This window comes from Ictalurus furcatus, chromosome 28, assembly GCF_023375685.1.
Source record: "Ictalurus furcatus strain D&B chromosome 28, Billie_1.0, whole genome shotgun sequence".
In the NCBI taxonomy this organism is placed as follows: Eukaryota; Metazoa; Chordata; class Actinopteri; order Siluriformes; family Ictaluridae; genus Ictalurus; species Ictalurus furcatus.
The window spans coordinates 2,469,044-2,484,890 of NC_071282.1; the positions used below are offsets into that span (position 1 = coordinate 2,469,044).

The 15,847-nt window shown below is 45.3% G+C and overlaps 1 protein-coding gene across 1 annotated transcript; it reads right to left on the minus strand.

Moving 5' to 3' along the window:
• Window positions 1–1,129: 1,129 nt before the first annotated feature.
• On the minus strand, window positions 1,130–15,818 carry zgc:163098 (uncharacterized protein LOC100037380 homolog). The gene is made up of 24 exons (XM_053617474.1): window positions 15,738–15,818; window positions 14,703–14,791; window positions 14,447–14,558; window positions 12,932–13,038; window positions 12,732–12,799; window positions 11,957–12,051; window positions 11,752–11,816; window positions 11,329–11,494; window positions 10,886–11,091; window positions 8,914–8,957; window positions 6,466–6,570; window positions 5,184–5,250; window positions 4,535–4,701; window positions 4,282–4,444; window positions 4,111–4,190; window positions 3,923–4,010; window positions 3,700–3,828; window positions 3,124–3,319; window positions 2,926–3,003; window positions 2,814–2,847; window positions 2,567–2,726; window positions 2,339–2,449; window positions 1,936–2,156; window positions 1,130–1,745 (listed from the first exon to the last, which is right to left on the minus strand). The coding sequence occupies exons 2-24, from the start codon at window positions 14,778–14,780 to the stop codon at window positions 1,619–1,621; spliced, it is 2,667 nt and encodes an 888-aa protein (XP_053473449.1). The 5' UTR covers window positions 14,781–14,791; window positions 15,738–15,818; the 3' UTR covers window positions 1,130–1,618.
• Window positions 15,819–15,847: the final 29 nt, after the last annotated feature.

Consider the following 15,847-nt stretch of genomic DNA (forward strand, 5'->3'; position numbering starts at 1 on the left):
GAAATAGCGAGGGGAAGAGAGACAGGGAGAGAGAGAAAAAGAGGGAGGGGGTGAGAGGAAAAAGCAGGAGAAAGACAGAAGGAGGGGGAAGAGAGAAAGGGAAGGGGAGAGATAGAGGGGGGAAGACAGACAGAAGGAGAGAGAAAAAGAGACGGAGGGAGGAAGAGAGAGAGGGGGGGAAGAGAGACAGATAAAGAAAGGGAGGGGGAGAGAGGAAAAAGTGGGGAAGAGAGACAGGAAAGGGAGAGATGGGGGGGAAGAGAGAAAGAAAGGGAGGGGGAAGAGAGACAGACAAAGAAAGGGAGGGGGAGAGGAAAAAGTGGGAGAAAGAGACAGAAGGAGGGAAGAGAGAAAGGGAAGGGGAGAGAGAAAAAGGGAGGGGGGGGAGAGAGACAGGAAGGGGAGAGAGACAGAAAGGGTGGGGGAAGGGGGAGAGAGGAAAAAGTGGGAGAAGGAGGGGGAAGAGAGAAAGGGAAGGGGAGAAATAGCGAGGGGAAGAGAGACAGGGAGAGAGAGAAAAAGAGGGAGGGGGTGAGAGGAAAAAGGAGAAAGACAGAAGGAGGGGGAAGAGAGAAAGGGAAGGGGAGAGATAGAGGGGGGAAGACAGACAGAAGGAGAGAGAAAAAGAGACGGAGGGAGGAAGAGAGAGAGGGGGGGAAGAGAGACAGATAAAGAAAGGGAGGGGGAGAGAGGAAAAAGTGGGGAAGAGAGACAGGAAAGGGAGAGATGGGGGGAAGAGAGAAAGAAAGGGAGGGGGAAGAGAGACAGACAAAGAAAGGGAGGGGGAGAGGAAAAAGTGGGAGAAAGAGACAGAAGGAGGGAAGAGAGAAAGGGAAGGGGAGAGAGAAAAAGGGAGGGGGGGGAGAGAGAGACAGGAAGGGGAGAGAGACAGAAAGGGTGGGGGAAGAGGTAGAGGGGCGAAGAGAGATGGAGGGAGAGAGGGAGAAAGAAAAAGAGACACGGAGGGAGGAAGAGAGAAAAAGAGGGAGAGAGATAGAAACAGGAAGGGGAGGGGAGAGAAAGGGTGGGGTAGAGAGGAAAAAGTCAGGGAGGAAGGGAGGGAGAGGGAGGGGGGGAGAGAGACAGGGACGGGAGGGAGGAGGGGGGAGGGAGGAGGGAGGGAGAGACAGTGAGGGAGGAGAGAGAGAGAAAGAATGAGAGAGAGAGTTTTTCCTTTTGACCACGCCCCTTCCACTGTTTTTAGATGATAAATTGAACCGGCTTATGTTGGGAGAGCATTTGGGGCGTGTACGAACAGAACTTGTCGGTCCGACGCAAGCGGGTTATACCACCACGAGCTGTTTATTGTAAAGACTGCGAGACCGATCATCAGAAATCTTTACAGAGGGACTTTCCTTAAAAGAACAAAACTAAGACACCTGTACAAATAAACGTTTCGACTTCATTTTACAAAAAAAAAAAAAGAAAGAAAACAACCCCTGGTCCGACGCCTTGTCTACAATCGGAGCAGCCACGAAGAGGAGGATTCTGGGACGGGAACTCCTGGCCCGAGTCCAGTTGTGAAGCGTTACAGGGTGTGTGTGTGTGTGCATGTGTGTGTGTACACGTGTGTGGGGAGCAGTTCATCGAAGCTGCTTGAGAAACAAGGTCACGCAGGTCAGTGTTTGCTCTTCTTGGATTTCTTGTGCGAGCGGTGTGGAGATCGGGACGAGGAGCGTCTGGACCGGCGCTGCGGAGACGGAGAACGGGAACGCTTGGACTTGCGCGGAGAGCGCGACCTCGTCCTAAACACAGAGATTATTATTATTATTATTATTATTATTATATATTCAGGGTGTGGTGCTGTTAATAATCCACAACATCAACAGACAAGTCGTACTTAATTTTTTTTTATCCGTTTATAGTTGCGTTCAATGTTAGTGTTATGGAACATCAATCAACATCGTGTGTGTGTGTGTGTGTGCACGCGCACACCTCTCCCTCTTGTCCTCCCCTTCCCGGCTGTGTCCCCTGCTCCTCTCCCGGTCCTCGCTCTTCTTACTCCTCTCCCGATCCCGCTCCTTGTCACGGTCTCGATCCCGCTCTTTCCCTTTGCTCTTGTCCTCGGCTCGCTCTCTCCTCTCCTCCTTCTTCGCCTTGTCCTTCTGCTTGCTTGAAGGTTTCTCCCTCTTTTCCTCCTCGTCCTTATCGAACTCCTGCCACGAGGAGAGGATTTTTTTTTTTTTTTGCCTAGTTTGTTGGTCACCATAGTAACTGAGCATTCGGCATGCCTCATGCAGAAATGAACAGCTGGAGATTTAAATACTAGTATCATGAGTGAAGCCCAAGTGTGTGTGTGTGTGTGTGTGTGTGTGTGTGTGTGTGTGTGTGTGTGTACCTTCTGTAGCAGTTTGTTTCTGTAGTGTTGAACTTGCTGTTGAAGGCTTGTGTTGGATTTCTTCTGCCTTTTCCCTGACTCCAATTCGTCCTGAAACTTCATCACTTTCACCTAACACACACACACACACACACACACCCCTTTATTCAGCATAACTCACCCTTTCGTTCTGATCCGATTATTCCTTTTCAGCCGGTGCTTTATTTCCGAGCGTGCCGGGTCTCTCACCTCCAGCTCTCGGAGTCGGGTCCGCTTGCTCTCAGACATCTCGAAGTTGCGCAGGCTGCTTTTAAACTCCGCCCCCTCGAACCTGCTGGGGCTCGCCACGTCGTCGTCGTCGCCGCTGCTGCTGTCGTCGTCCGAGTCGGCTTCGTTCTCCTTCATGCCGCTGAGAGAGGGTCGTCAATTAAAGGTTTGAAGGAAGAAGGAAAAAAAATAGTGGGTTCAAAGAAACGAGAGACGGAGAGACTTTTACCTCGCGCTCGTCTCGTCCTCGGAGTCGGATTTAGCTGCGGGATCAGACAGGAGAGATCAGAACTGAGCGGTAATGAAATAAAGATGAAGGTGGGAAGAGAGTTTGTGGTTACCAGAGTGTTCCACGTCATCCACTCGCTCCCACTTAGACAAGGCGATGCTCGGTAACGTCTTATCCAATCCTTCATCCACTGAGAGAGAGAGAGAGAGAAAGAAATAGAGAATGAGAGAGAGAGAGAGAAAGACTATCTAGTCTAAGAAGTCGTAAACACAACACCGATGGGCGCAGAGAGGCCCCCCCCTGCACTCACGTGGCACGCCGTCGATGTCGTCCATCACGGGGCCGAGCGGCACGCCGTCGATGTCGTCCACAGGGACGCCGTCGATAGAGGACGGGTCCCAGGGCATGGGTGATCCGTCCAGGTCGTCTAGCGGCGTCCCGTCCAGCTCCGCCCCGTCCAGAGGAACGCCGTCTAACGGAGCGCCGTCCAAATCAGGAGAGGCGGCCTACGGGAGACGATTCTACATTACCCAGAGTGCACTTCTAACCGTCAAACCAAGTTCTCTGGCTTTAGGATCGGCACTGCTTAATCTCCTTCTTCCAGATGAATTTGAGGTAAACAAAAACCTTTCTAATGAAGCCATTTTGTTCCGGTAGACGTGTTCCATTTCACCGCTTGAAGATTTTCCATAAAATCTATACTAAATTGAATTTAAGTCTGTAATATGGCAGAATTTCCAATAAACCCCATCACTGTGTTAAACCCTACGTAGCGAGCATATCGTGTCGATTCATTTCAATTAGAAAGCGGCCATTGTGGTCTTTCATGGTTAGGTACTGCTAATCTTGTTAGTATTAGGGTTTATCTCTAAAGGTAAAAGGTCACCTCTGTCCGTTCGGGCAGTTCCTCTCCCGGTTTGATGAGCCCCAGGAAGATGTTCTGCAGCTGGATCAGAAAGGATTCCGGGTAGATGGCCCAGTCCTCCCAGGCGCGAAAGCATGTCATGATCCTTTGCTGGAGAAAGCGGGGAAAAGGGAAGAGAACTCGTCAGCGAACAGGAAGGAGTTTAAAACGAAGCGACCGTGTTCCCCCGTGACGCCGCGTTCACCTTGAACTGCTCGGCCTGCAGCCTGGCCTGGATGTTCCGGTACGCCTCGCCCATGTCGCTGAAGATCTGCGGCAGCTTCGACTCGAAGCTGCACACGAAAAAAAAAAAACAAAAAAAAACACACGCCGTTTTTTTTTCCGCTCCCAAGTTGTGTGAGGTCGAAGACACGGTTAAGAGACGGATCTTACTATTTGCGGTAGTAGGACGCGTTCGAGACTTTGGCGCTGGAGTTGTACAGGATGTCCGACACCAGATAAAGCCTCGCAACCTGCATGACAAAACGGCAGGACAGGTGAGGATCCAGCACCTAAAAGTACCAGCAGGATTTCTATACTGTGTGTGTGTGTGTGTGTGTGTGCCTTCTTCTGCAGCGGTGTCTGTATCATCGAGAGTGACTCAGCGATGCAGGACACCACCTCCTCTGCAGCCTCCGCTCTCTCCAGACAGAAGAGCATGGCATCACCGATCTCCACCCTACGGGGGGTTAAAGCCCTCAGTAACACCTCCAACTGCTCCCTGTGCCTGACACACACGCACACACACACATACAATTGCATTACTGAGCTCCCTCCAACACGTCCACGCGGCCTGATGTAACAACGCAACACATACTCGGGCTTGAGCTGCCCTTTCTTTAGCTCCTCCTCCTGGAAAGGGGCGGGGTCTTCCTCAGGCTCCTCATCTCCGTGGAGATAGGGATTGAGGACAGGGGGCCTCCAGAGAGAGCCGCCCCGGAACATTCGGAACATTGACGTCTTCCACTCATTGAGATTGTCGCCCTGAGAGTGAGTGAGAGAGAGAGAGAGAGAGAGAGAGAGAGAGAGAGAGAGAGAGAGTAATAATGGTGAAGAGGAAGACAAAGGGAGACAAATGAAGGAGGGGTAGACAGATTGAGAGGGTCAGAGGTGGACAGAGAGGGAGAGCGACACAAAAAGAATTAATCATGAGAGAGAGAGAGTAATAGTGCAGAGAAAGAACGATATAATGGACGAGAGACAAGAGGGAGAGAGATGGGAAGTGTGAGGACAAGGAGGAACAAGAGACGGAGAGCGAGAGAAAAAAATAATGGGAACGAGAGAGAAAGAAAGATATCAAAGGAAAGAGGATGAGAGATGGTGACACAGATCAAAAGAAAATGAAGAAAGAACGAGAGTGGGTGAGAGAGAGAGAGAGAAGTTTCAATCTCATGAAAAAGAAATGAAGTAGATGAAGCAGGTTTTCAGTTGTTACTGTGTGTGTGTGTGTGTGTGTGTGTGTGTACCTGCAGTATAGAGAAGAGCTTCCACCTGTAGTACACATGCTCCTGACACTTATTATCAAACAGAAATCTGTAAAACGAACACAGAGTGTGATGAAACAAACCTGAAGGTGGAATTCGTCTATAATTAAAGGGAGCGGTTATGAGGAAGCATTACTGCGTCCCCCAGGTGAGTAGCGACTATCAGATCCCACACGCTTTGCCCCACATTCTGTCTGCTCAGAGAAAATCAGTTCAGTGGAGGGAAAAAAAATTAAAGTTTTATTTCACAATGTTTTTACTACATCTGCAGAGGAGTTCCAGTTCAGCGTTCCTGCTACCCCGGGACCAGCGTCCCTGCACTACACTCGCAGGAACCGAGACCGTTATGTAAAATAACTAAAGTGATGCATGCTGGCCCAATGCAAAACACAGGAAGTAGCTAAACACAAGGTGTGTGGTTCTTTGCTGGAGAAAAAGCTTCCTGGAAACGGAAGTCCTACAAAGGTCCTGCATTTTTGTAAAAAAATAAATAAATAAAAAATCTTTCCGATTTTAGAATTAAAAAAAAAAACAACAAAAAACTTCCCAGTTCTGAAAAAAGATTTTTAATTCTGGAGATCTGAAAAAGTTCTAACGGTTCTGAAATTCGGGGTATTATTTTTTTTTTTCTGAAAAGGTGTTGAGTTCCAAAAAAAAAAAAATCTCTGAGTTTTAAAAAAAAAAAAGGTTTTGAGTTCTGAATCTCGGAGTCTGAAATAGCTTTTTTGGTCCTGAAAAGGTTTCGAGTTAAAATTGAGTTCTGAATAACATTTTTGAGTTCTGAACGTTCCTGAATTCCGAAAGGTTGAGCTCTGAATAAAGGGTTCTGATTTTTTTTGATTTTGAGGTTTGAATGTTTGAGTTCTGAAAGTTCTTGAATTGAATGAGTCCTGAAAAGGTTCTGAGCTACAGAAACATCCGAGTTCCGAATCTTTTGAGTTTGAAACAGCTGTTTGAGTTCTGAAAAACTTCTGAATTCTGAACTCGGTTCCTCAGGTTTAAATAAACCATGTGAAAAAGTTAAGAGTTCTATAAAAAATAAAATTAAAAAAAAAGAGCTGAATTGCTGAAAAGGTTTTAAGCGAACGGTACTGTACAACCCCATAACGCTCGTGTAACACACGTGTATATGGGAATTAAACGAAACACTGAGAATGTTGATATTAATACTGATAATACTGAAAAGTGCGATACTTTAACAATAAAATACCAACAGCGTGAGCTTATTTAGCAGAAACGATAACGACCTCACATTCCCACACACCTGAAGTCTGGGTTGTTCTTCTCTCGGCTCATGATGATGGCCTCGAACATGGGTCCCTCTCTCACCACAAACTCGATCATCCTGTGGATGAGGCACAGCAGGTTCCTGGCCGCACAAAAGACAAAAGGATATGAGAGCATGAATGAGTGTACGCTCCTCCCTCAACTCGCCCTCTATCTCACTCCTTCATCCGGTCGTCTATGGATATATGTCAGTTCTGTCTCACCCTGAAGTACCTCAAACGTCATTTCAGTTCCCAAAATGAATACTGAGAGGAGTGTTTAAGAGGATGTTAAAAAGCCTGGATTACCCTGAGCAGAGCGGAGGCCCTCGGACGCACGTTCGGTCCACGGATCTTATGCGAAGAAAAACACGCCTCCAGCCGGGCGATTAAAGAATACCACAATACTGATTTTACTTATTTATAGTTGTAATAATCAGGATTTTTAAAAAATAATTAGTTGTAATAATCGTTGAAGCTGCAAAATGTATTTGGAGAGAGGAAACGTAGCTGGGACGATTTCCTTCCAAAATCGAATGCAAACCTGATTTTCCCCACATTATTAAATCACTTTCTAATTATCCTTCGATTTTTAATTATTTGTAGCGTGCTAGATTTAACATGACGCTTTTAACCTATTTTCAGGAATTCCATAGTTGCGATTCTTAATAAATACAGCGGTCCGATGTTGAATACGGTCCCTTCCGAAACTACTGGAACAGCAAGGTCAAAGCAAGGTTTAGGTTCTCCCTTCAGTCTCCTCTTCAGGAGGTGAAATGCTGCTCGGTTGGGTTAAGGTCTGGTGATTGAATTGACCAGTCTACCATCATGAGTTCATCATCAATAAAGATTAGTGAGAATGTTCCAGAAGCAGCCATGCAAGCCCAAACCATGACGCTACCTCCACCATGTTTCACAGATGAGCTTGTATGTTTCGGATCATGAGCAGATCCTTTCTTTCGCCGCACTCTGGTAACGGTTCATCTTGGTTCCAGAACTTTTGTGGATCACCTCTGTATTTCTTTTTCTGAATTCCAATCTGGCTTTCTGATTCTTACTGCTCATAAGTGGTTTGCATCTTGTGCTATGGCCTCTATAGTTCTGCTCTCAAAGTCGTCTTCGAACGGTGGATTGTAACACTTTCACCCCTGCCCTGTGGAGCTTGATGGTGATGTCACTACCTGTTGTTTTTGGGTTTTTCTTCATAGCTCTCACAACGTTTCTGTCATCAACTGCTGTTTTCCTTGGCCATCCTGTTTGATATCTGCTTGTTAGTACACCACTGGTTTCTTTCTTTTTCAGGACATTCCAAGTTGTTGGGCTATGTCCAATGCTTATGCAATGGCTTTTCTCAGTTCCAAAATGGCTTGCTTTTCTCCCATAGACAGCTTTCTGGTCTCAATGTTGGTTTATCCTTTTTAACAACAAATGCAGTCTTCACAGATGAAACCCAGAGCTCGAACCAAGCGTAGACATTCAGAGCTATTGACTGTTTAATCAATCAATCTAACGGGGCACGCCTGGGTAACAAAAAAACACCCATCAGTCACATGTTCCAATATTTCTGATCACCTGAAAAATGGGTGGGTTCAAACAAAAGGTGCCATGTTCTAAGCTGTTGAACACGCCTAGACGTAAATGTCAGGAAACGAAAGCTGACCTATCGTCTCGTTCGTCTTTTGATCTCAAACCCAAATGTCTAAAACGTATAGCGAACGCAATAGAATCGGCCTTGCTGCTCCGATACTTTCGGAGGGGGACGGTATATATTTGTCTATCGTTAGCCGAGCCCAAAATACGCCAAAAGATGTTATTTCGCAGGAGTGAACTCGAAACATTCCCGGAAGCATTCGAGAGTCGAGACAAGAGCTCACCAGTGTCAGCTGGGGCGAAGTGGGCGGGGTTTACGTGGCATCAGGTAATATCGGAGAGTCCCAAAATCCGTGCAACTGTCAATCATTCCAAACTTACATGTTTTTTATTGGAGCAAAAAAGATAAATCTTTTTTTAATGTTTTTTTTTTTGACTAACAAAAAACAAAACAACAGGTCTGAATTTCGAGAGCTTTATTATTTACTGATTTTAATTGTTTCGAGACATTCAGGGATCTGTTGTGAGGCTGATTTTGCTGTGAAAATGACCGTAACCTTGTACATCGTGAATTTTTGAATTACCGTACAGTCCTCTCTAATGTATACACAGTTTCTTCAACATACCATGGGGTTATCTACGCCTGACTGACACTTAATGTGTGTGTGTGTTGTGTGTACTGCAGCACTATAATAGTAATTCAAGTCATTCATTAAAGAGCATGTACTACCTTAATGTTATGTCATTGCCACCTGGGACTGTTGTTCTGTGTGTGTGTATGTGTAAGTGTGTGGGTAAAAAAAAGTGTGGCTTTTTCTGAGTCATGCTGTGATATTAAATGGATAAAGAGCGTGTACCTTTCTGATGGGATAACCACTGTCACTATGGCGTCGTACAGAGTCTGTTCGTGACGTCAAACCACGTGATGAAGATACAAACAATAACGTAAGTTTAGGCTTGTTAAATAATGAAACCATACACAACACTGCAACACATCCTCACTGTCCTACGCCTAATCATGTCAAGGTTAGAGTTATTATCATCATTATTATTATTATTATTATTATTATTATTATGTGAGGTAACAATTAATACCACTTACCCAAAGGACAAATGATTAAAGGCACAAAAAATAAACATCTCTAATCTAGCATATGGGGTAATTTGAGTAAAACAGTATTGTGCGTCTAAGATGGTTTCATATGCCTGATGTCAACCTTTCATATATATATTTATTTATATTTGCTGTCCCCTCAAAATAACTCAACACACAGCCATTAATGTCTAAACCGCTGGGAACAAAAGTGAGTACACCCCTAAGTATAAATGTACAAATTGGGCCCAATTAGCCATTTTCCCTCCCGTGCTATGTGACTTGTCAGTGTTACAAGGTCTCAGGTGTGAATGGGGAGCAGGTGTGACACCAAATTTAACATCGCTCTCACACGCCCTCATACTGATCACTGGAAGTTCAACATGGCACCTCATGGCAAAGAACTCTCTGAGGATCTGAAAAAAAGAATTGTTGCTCTACATAAAGATGGCCTAGGCTATAAGAAGACTGCCAAGACCCTGACACTGAGCTGCAGCACGGTGGCCAAGACCATACAGCGGTTTAACAGGACAGGTTCCTCTCAGAACAGGCCTCACCATGGTCGACCAAAGAAGTTGAGTGCACGTGCTCAGCGTCATATCCAGAGGTTGTCTTTGGGAAATAGACGTATGAGTGCTGCCAGCATTGCTGCAGAGGTTGAAGGGGTGGGGGGGTCAGCCTGTCAGTGCTCAGACCATATGCCACACACTGCATCAAATTGGTCTGCATGGCTGTCGTCCCAGGAGGAAGCCTCTTTTAAAGATGATGCACAAGAAAGCCCGCAAACAGTCTGCTGAAGACAAGCAGACTAAGGACATGGATTACTGGAACCATGTCCTGTGGTCTGATGAGACCAAGATAAACTTATTTGGTTCAGATGGTGTCAAAGCGTGTGTGGCGGCAACCAGGTGAGGAGTACAAAGACAAGTGTGTCTTGCCTACAGTCAAGCATGGTGGTGGGAGTGTCATGGTCTGGGGCTGCAGGAGTGCTGCCGGCACTGGGGAGCTACAGTTCACTGAGGGAACCATGAATGCCAACATGTACTGTGACATACTGAAGCAGAACATGATCCCCTCCCTTCGGAGACTGTTCCGCAGGGCAGTAATCCAGCATGATAACGACCCCAAACACACCTCCAAGATGACCACTGCCTTGCTAAAGAAGCTGAGGGTGAAGGTGATGGACTGGCCAAGGATGTCTCCAGACCTAAACCCTATTGAGCATCTGTGGGGCATCCTCAAACGGAAGGTGGAGGAGCACAAGGTCTCTAACATCCACCAGCTCCGTGATGTCATCATGGAGGAGAGGAAGAGGACTCCAGTGGCAACCTGTGAAGCTCTGGTGAACTCCATGCCCAAGAGGGTTAAGGCAGTGCTGGAAAATAATGGTACCACACAAAATATTGACACTTTGGGCCCAGTTTGGACATTTTCACTTAGGGGTGTACTCATGTACGGATACATTTATCATCATTTCTCAAGTGTTTCTTCGTACTTTCATGATGATTAAAACTTTAAAACGGCATCCAACCGACACCGTGTTTCTACGATACAATTTCCAAGAGGAAACTACGCGAGCAGTTGAACTAGCCTTGACTTTGAAAAATTCGTCCTACTACTGACACTGATGCTTAGAAAAACTTCAAGCACTTAACACACAAGTACAAGGGGCGTGGCATGATTGGCGCCACGCCCTTGAGCATTGAACGTTTTTTTTTGTTTGTTTCTTGTTTTACCTTGTAGAAGTCCTCAGATGCGCGGCTGCGGGATTTCGAGAAGTCGTTGCGGAAGCGGTCTCGGGGCTGGGCATTGAAGGGCAAGCCTGATGGAGGAGGCGGGGCCGTGGGCTTCAACACTCCTACAGGAGTGTACAGGGGCTGGGGCGGGATTCTCACGGCCTTCCCCCAGCCCAGCTTCATCTCGAAACCCATCACCGTTTTACCTGCGGGGAAATCAGAACCACGGAGAATGAACCCACTCCCGGTGAGGAGGGGAAGCCCCAGTCTCCTCCCCCATTTCACATTATACAGAGTGGACCGCCTCTACTCACGCCATCTCGGCTTCTGTCCTGCTTTTCTAATATTTCCATACATAACCAACCCACCAATGCACGCTCTCAACATCTAGACACACCCCCTCAGAGTTTCCCCTCATTTACATTTACGTAAAAGCTAGTTACCATCTAAAGCGGCCAGCGCCCTTTCTGCGTCCTTCCGTGTCATGAAGGCCACAAAGCCACGGTTGGTCACTCGGGTCCTCTCTTCTTCCGTCCGGGGCCACATGATCTTAACGCTGGCTAACGGGCCGTACTTCCCAAACTCCTTACACAGCATCTCCTCCGTCATCTACACAAACCAGAGCGCACGACGACAACGACAACAACAAAAGACTCATACTGGAGCACACCACCATCGTACATGCATAATAACCTGTTTTACACCCTAGTGCTGTTTCATTCTCAATGTATTAGGTTTAAATTAATGCCTAACACATTACTGTTTCTATGGTAACATCTTACTTGCTTACACAGGGACTTGTAGCATCAGTAAAAATCACCCTACCCTGACTATTCAGCGATCAGTCAAGTGAATACTGCGCCTACCTTGGGATTGATGCAGCCGATATAAAGGTTAGTTGTAGTGGGCACTGTGGGATCGTCATCGAATACTGCAAAGAACACACACAAAAAAATAAACACAAACATAAACGCAAAGTCTGTTAAAGTAATAAAATTTGGGCTGATGATGGACTGTCATGCACATAACTGCGATTAAACAGTGTGTGTGTGTGTGTGTGTGTGGTCTCACTTGAACGCCGCGTTAGCGGTAGGTCCAGATCTGTATGCACGCCTCCCGGGTCGTTCTTCTTCCTTTTGTAGCGCTCCTCTCTCTCCTCCTGTATTCTGCGACAGAGGCGGAGGGAACTCATGATAATTGCCTCAGACGCGTAAGTATGTGACTAAATTATTTCATACAAAATCATACAAAAATAAACACTTCGTTTTTTTTTCCTCGGAGTGAAACCTGCAGAAGCCACATTATTATTATTATTTAACTTGAAATTCTCAATAAAGCAATATCCACTGCACAGACGTGTAATCGTCTTAAAGGAGCGGTTTGCATTTTGTTTTTTTAGATTATATCTCTAGCCTGAAAAGTGTTTTTTTTCATACACATTCATATTCATATAGGTCATATATATGGGTGGTCAGAAATTTTTTTTATAAAATAAAAAATACAACCAAAAGCCTGAAAGGAAAGTAAACTAACCATGTCAGATCCAGGTGCATGGAAATATTTCAAACCGCATGCATTTCTTTTTGAAACTGTGTCATTGTTAAACGCCTGTAAATAACTTCAGATTTTTCAAACCGCACCTTTAAATACAGACCATCAGAAGACCTTGTGCTGCTTTAAAGCCCCACCCTAAAAACAATAACGCTACGGGCGGCTTACCCGTTATTTTACAATTACAGAATTATAGTGAGGCCTCACGCTGCAGTTATTCGGATGCAGCAGAAGCGCTGAACAGAAAAAAAGCATGTGTGTGTGTGTGTGTTTACAATGAGAGCACAACACTCACTGCTTGAGCTCCTCTTTAAATAGTTCCAGGTTGCTCTTCTTCTTCTCTTCCGCTTTCTTTTTAGCGACCTGCGATGGTAAAAATTCATTACTATTACTAGTCGTTATTATAGAAACGATAAAGTATGAGAACAAGCACCGTATGCTTTTACGAGAAAATAATAAGAAAAGGTAGAACCTCAGCGCTGGTTGGATACTCACAGATCTTTTAGACTCTGCTGACGACGGCGACGCATTCTGAGGTAAGGGGGTGAATTTTGAGGCGGGTCTGTAGAGTTTATTCTTTTTCACCTCCGCTGCCTCCTCATCTGTCGAGGAAAGAGGAACGGAACAGAGCTCAATCACGCAGCATGCGTGCCCTGAAGGAGGGTGGCCTTTATGTGTCATTCCCAATCAAGGAAGCATGGCCTAATAATGAAGGAGGCAAGGCCTATAGGTCTGTCAGTCACAGTGAACAGAGGCTGTGTCTCTTAGTCGAGGTCAAGGAGGCGTGGCCTCTGTCTCTCAGGCCAGGTGAAGGGTGGGGGGGGGGGCATATTCTCTATGCGTCAGTCACAGTGAAATAGGCGTGGCTTCTGTGCGTCAGTCACAGTGAAAGGAAAGAGGCGTGGCTTCTATGCGTCAGTCACAGTGATGACGGGTTCTCAAAGCTAGCACTTTAACACTACCGTAATTTTCAGACTATTGAGCGCACCTGAATATATGCCGCACCCACTAACTTTAAAAAGAAAAAAATTTTTGTACATATATAGGCCGCACTTGTCTATACGCCGCAGGTGTCCACGTTGTAACATGAGATATTTACACAGAAAGATGTTACACAAAGTTTTTTTAAACTTTTAATTAAATACGTACCGCAAATGCTTTTTTCCGAACAGTGCCTGTAACACGGCTGGTTTAAAAAAAAAAAAAAATACAGTTGCCTACCAGGAAAAGTCCTTGATCGCCATCTTCATCTTCCTCCTGCGCACTAAAACCACTAAAGTCGTCTTCTTCAGTGTCGGAATTGAACAGCCTCAGAATGACCGGTACTTCGTCACACACTTCCTCAGTCTCTCTTTCGTTGTCGCTCTCGATATCACTTACGTCTCGAGGCAAATTTGCCCTTGAGCTTGTGCTGTCCTCTTCATCACGCAGCAGTCCAGCCTTTCGAAACCCGTTGGTGATAGTAGATTTTTTGACACTGCTCCACACTGTTAGGATCCGCTGGCAGACTTGAGCAAAAGTTGCTCTTCGCATGCTATTTCCTTCTTCGACAGCCAGATCGATCGCCTTTAACTTGAAAGCTGCATCATATGCATTTCTTCGTGTGTTTTCCATGATGAGGGGGTGTGCATGAAGCGCAAAATGACTGATCTGAAGAATTTAGTGTGAGTGCGTTTGATTTAATTCGAATAGCGTCACTGGTCCACTGTCACCTGTTCGGTAATTTCATCGGTCCGATGTGACGAGGCTAAATGTTTTGGTGGCATGAAGCTCGTTAGCCCGTAAAAATCCATAAATTAGCCGCATCATTGTTTAAGCCGCAGTGTTCAAAGCGTGTGAAAAAAAGTAGCGGCTTTTAGTCCGGAAATTACGGTAACTCATTTTAAAAACCGAAACCTTTTTTTTATACTGTATCAACATTGGGTAGTTTTAATGTAACCGGAAAAAGCATAACGATTTGACCAGAGGTCATTTCTCACAGATCATCTCCAGAACAGTGCAGTGCTTCACCTTTAGTGGCATTCACGATTCCCCCTCGCACGAACGTCTTCACGCCGCTCTTCTCGCTGCCATCGAACGAGGCCAAGAACTCCTCGAACACTTCGGCGGCCTTTTCTTCCTCCTGAAAGAATAAAACACTTGACAGCTGCATTATGCGTAATCCTATAAATATAACTTCTTCCTGTCTCTAATCACGTGCCACATCAGCGGCGCTGCACCACTTACACCGGACTCCTTCGAACCATGCGTTTCGTTAGACACCAACCTTTTTCTTGATCTCCTCCTGCTCTTTTTTCGTCAGCACCCGCTTCACGCCGGTAGACTTGCTCTTTTTGTCTGCCATAATGACTGCGACTGAAAGGACAAATCCGTGTTTAATACTCACGTATGAATTCATGTTTCAAACTGTACGCTCAGATACAAAAGTTTGTACACCCTTAGGACAACAAGACGTGTGCTCGGATTCACAGACGCTCCTACATTATCACATTAACAAATACGCAAAGGCGCTGTTGATCTTTATTATTTTCCAATCACAGCACATGCTGTTTTTTTTTTTTAATCGACTTATTTATTTATCCGTTTGTAGTTACAGTTAATACTGTGGACCGTCCTAGAAACAAGTTAGCTCCTGTAATCACTTAAAAAAATAAATAAACAGAAAGCTCTGGACACTGGAGACTCCTTACTTAAACGCTAAACAAACGTCTCCTCATAGAAAACTTCACAATAACCCACGTTCATACGTTTTGTCTCTGATAAATAACACCACACTTTACATTTATATCTGCTGATATACAAGGTGCCATGGCAGCTGTTACGATAAAAAAAACAAACAAGCACGTTATTATAAACCTGTAATTTGGAGCTGTAAAAAAAAACTAACATCATAAATGTGGAATAAACTGTTCATCCCCTTGGTAGTCCCATTAGCTACTTAGCAAGGTAGCTAGCTAGCTAGCTAACAACAAGCTACAAAAGCAGCCGAGCTAAACTGTCCAGTACAACGCGAATAAATTCAAAACGATGGACATTATTTTTTTGTCTCCTTTGTAGGGCACATGCACGCATAAACAGTTAAACTTAGATTTTCGGGATGAAAAGGTAGCTAGCTAGCAAGCTACATTAACCTAGCAGGCTAGCTAGCAACCTAATTCGCACGAGCCTACGTTTGAGTGATGCTTCCAAAAAACGCGCACGAGCAAGGACGATAATGATTTTTTAAAAATCTATCTATCTATATCTATATACAGATACATATTTTGTCGTTAACGCGCTCAAAATAATAAGTGCGACTCACATGATAGGTTTCCATCAACAACAACAACAAAAAATAAACCGTGAATGTTTTATTATCAGTCCGCCATTTTGAATTGCCCAGAAAAGGAAATCGCGGAAAGATGACGTCAC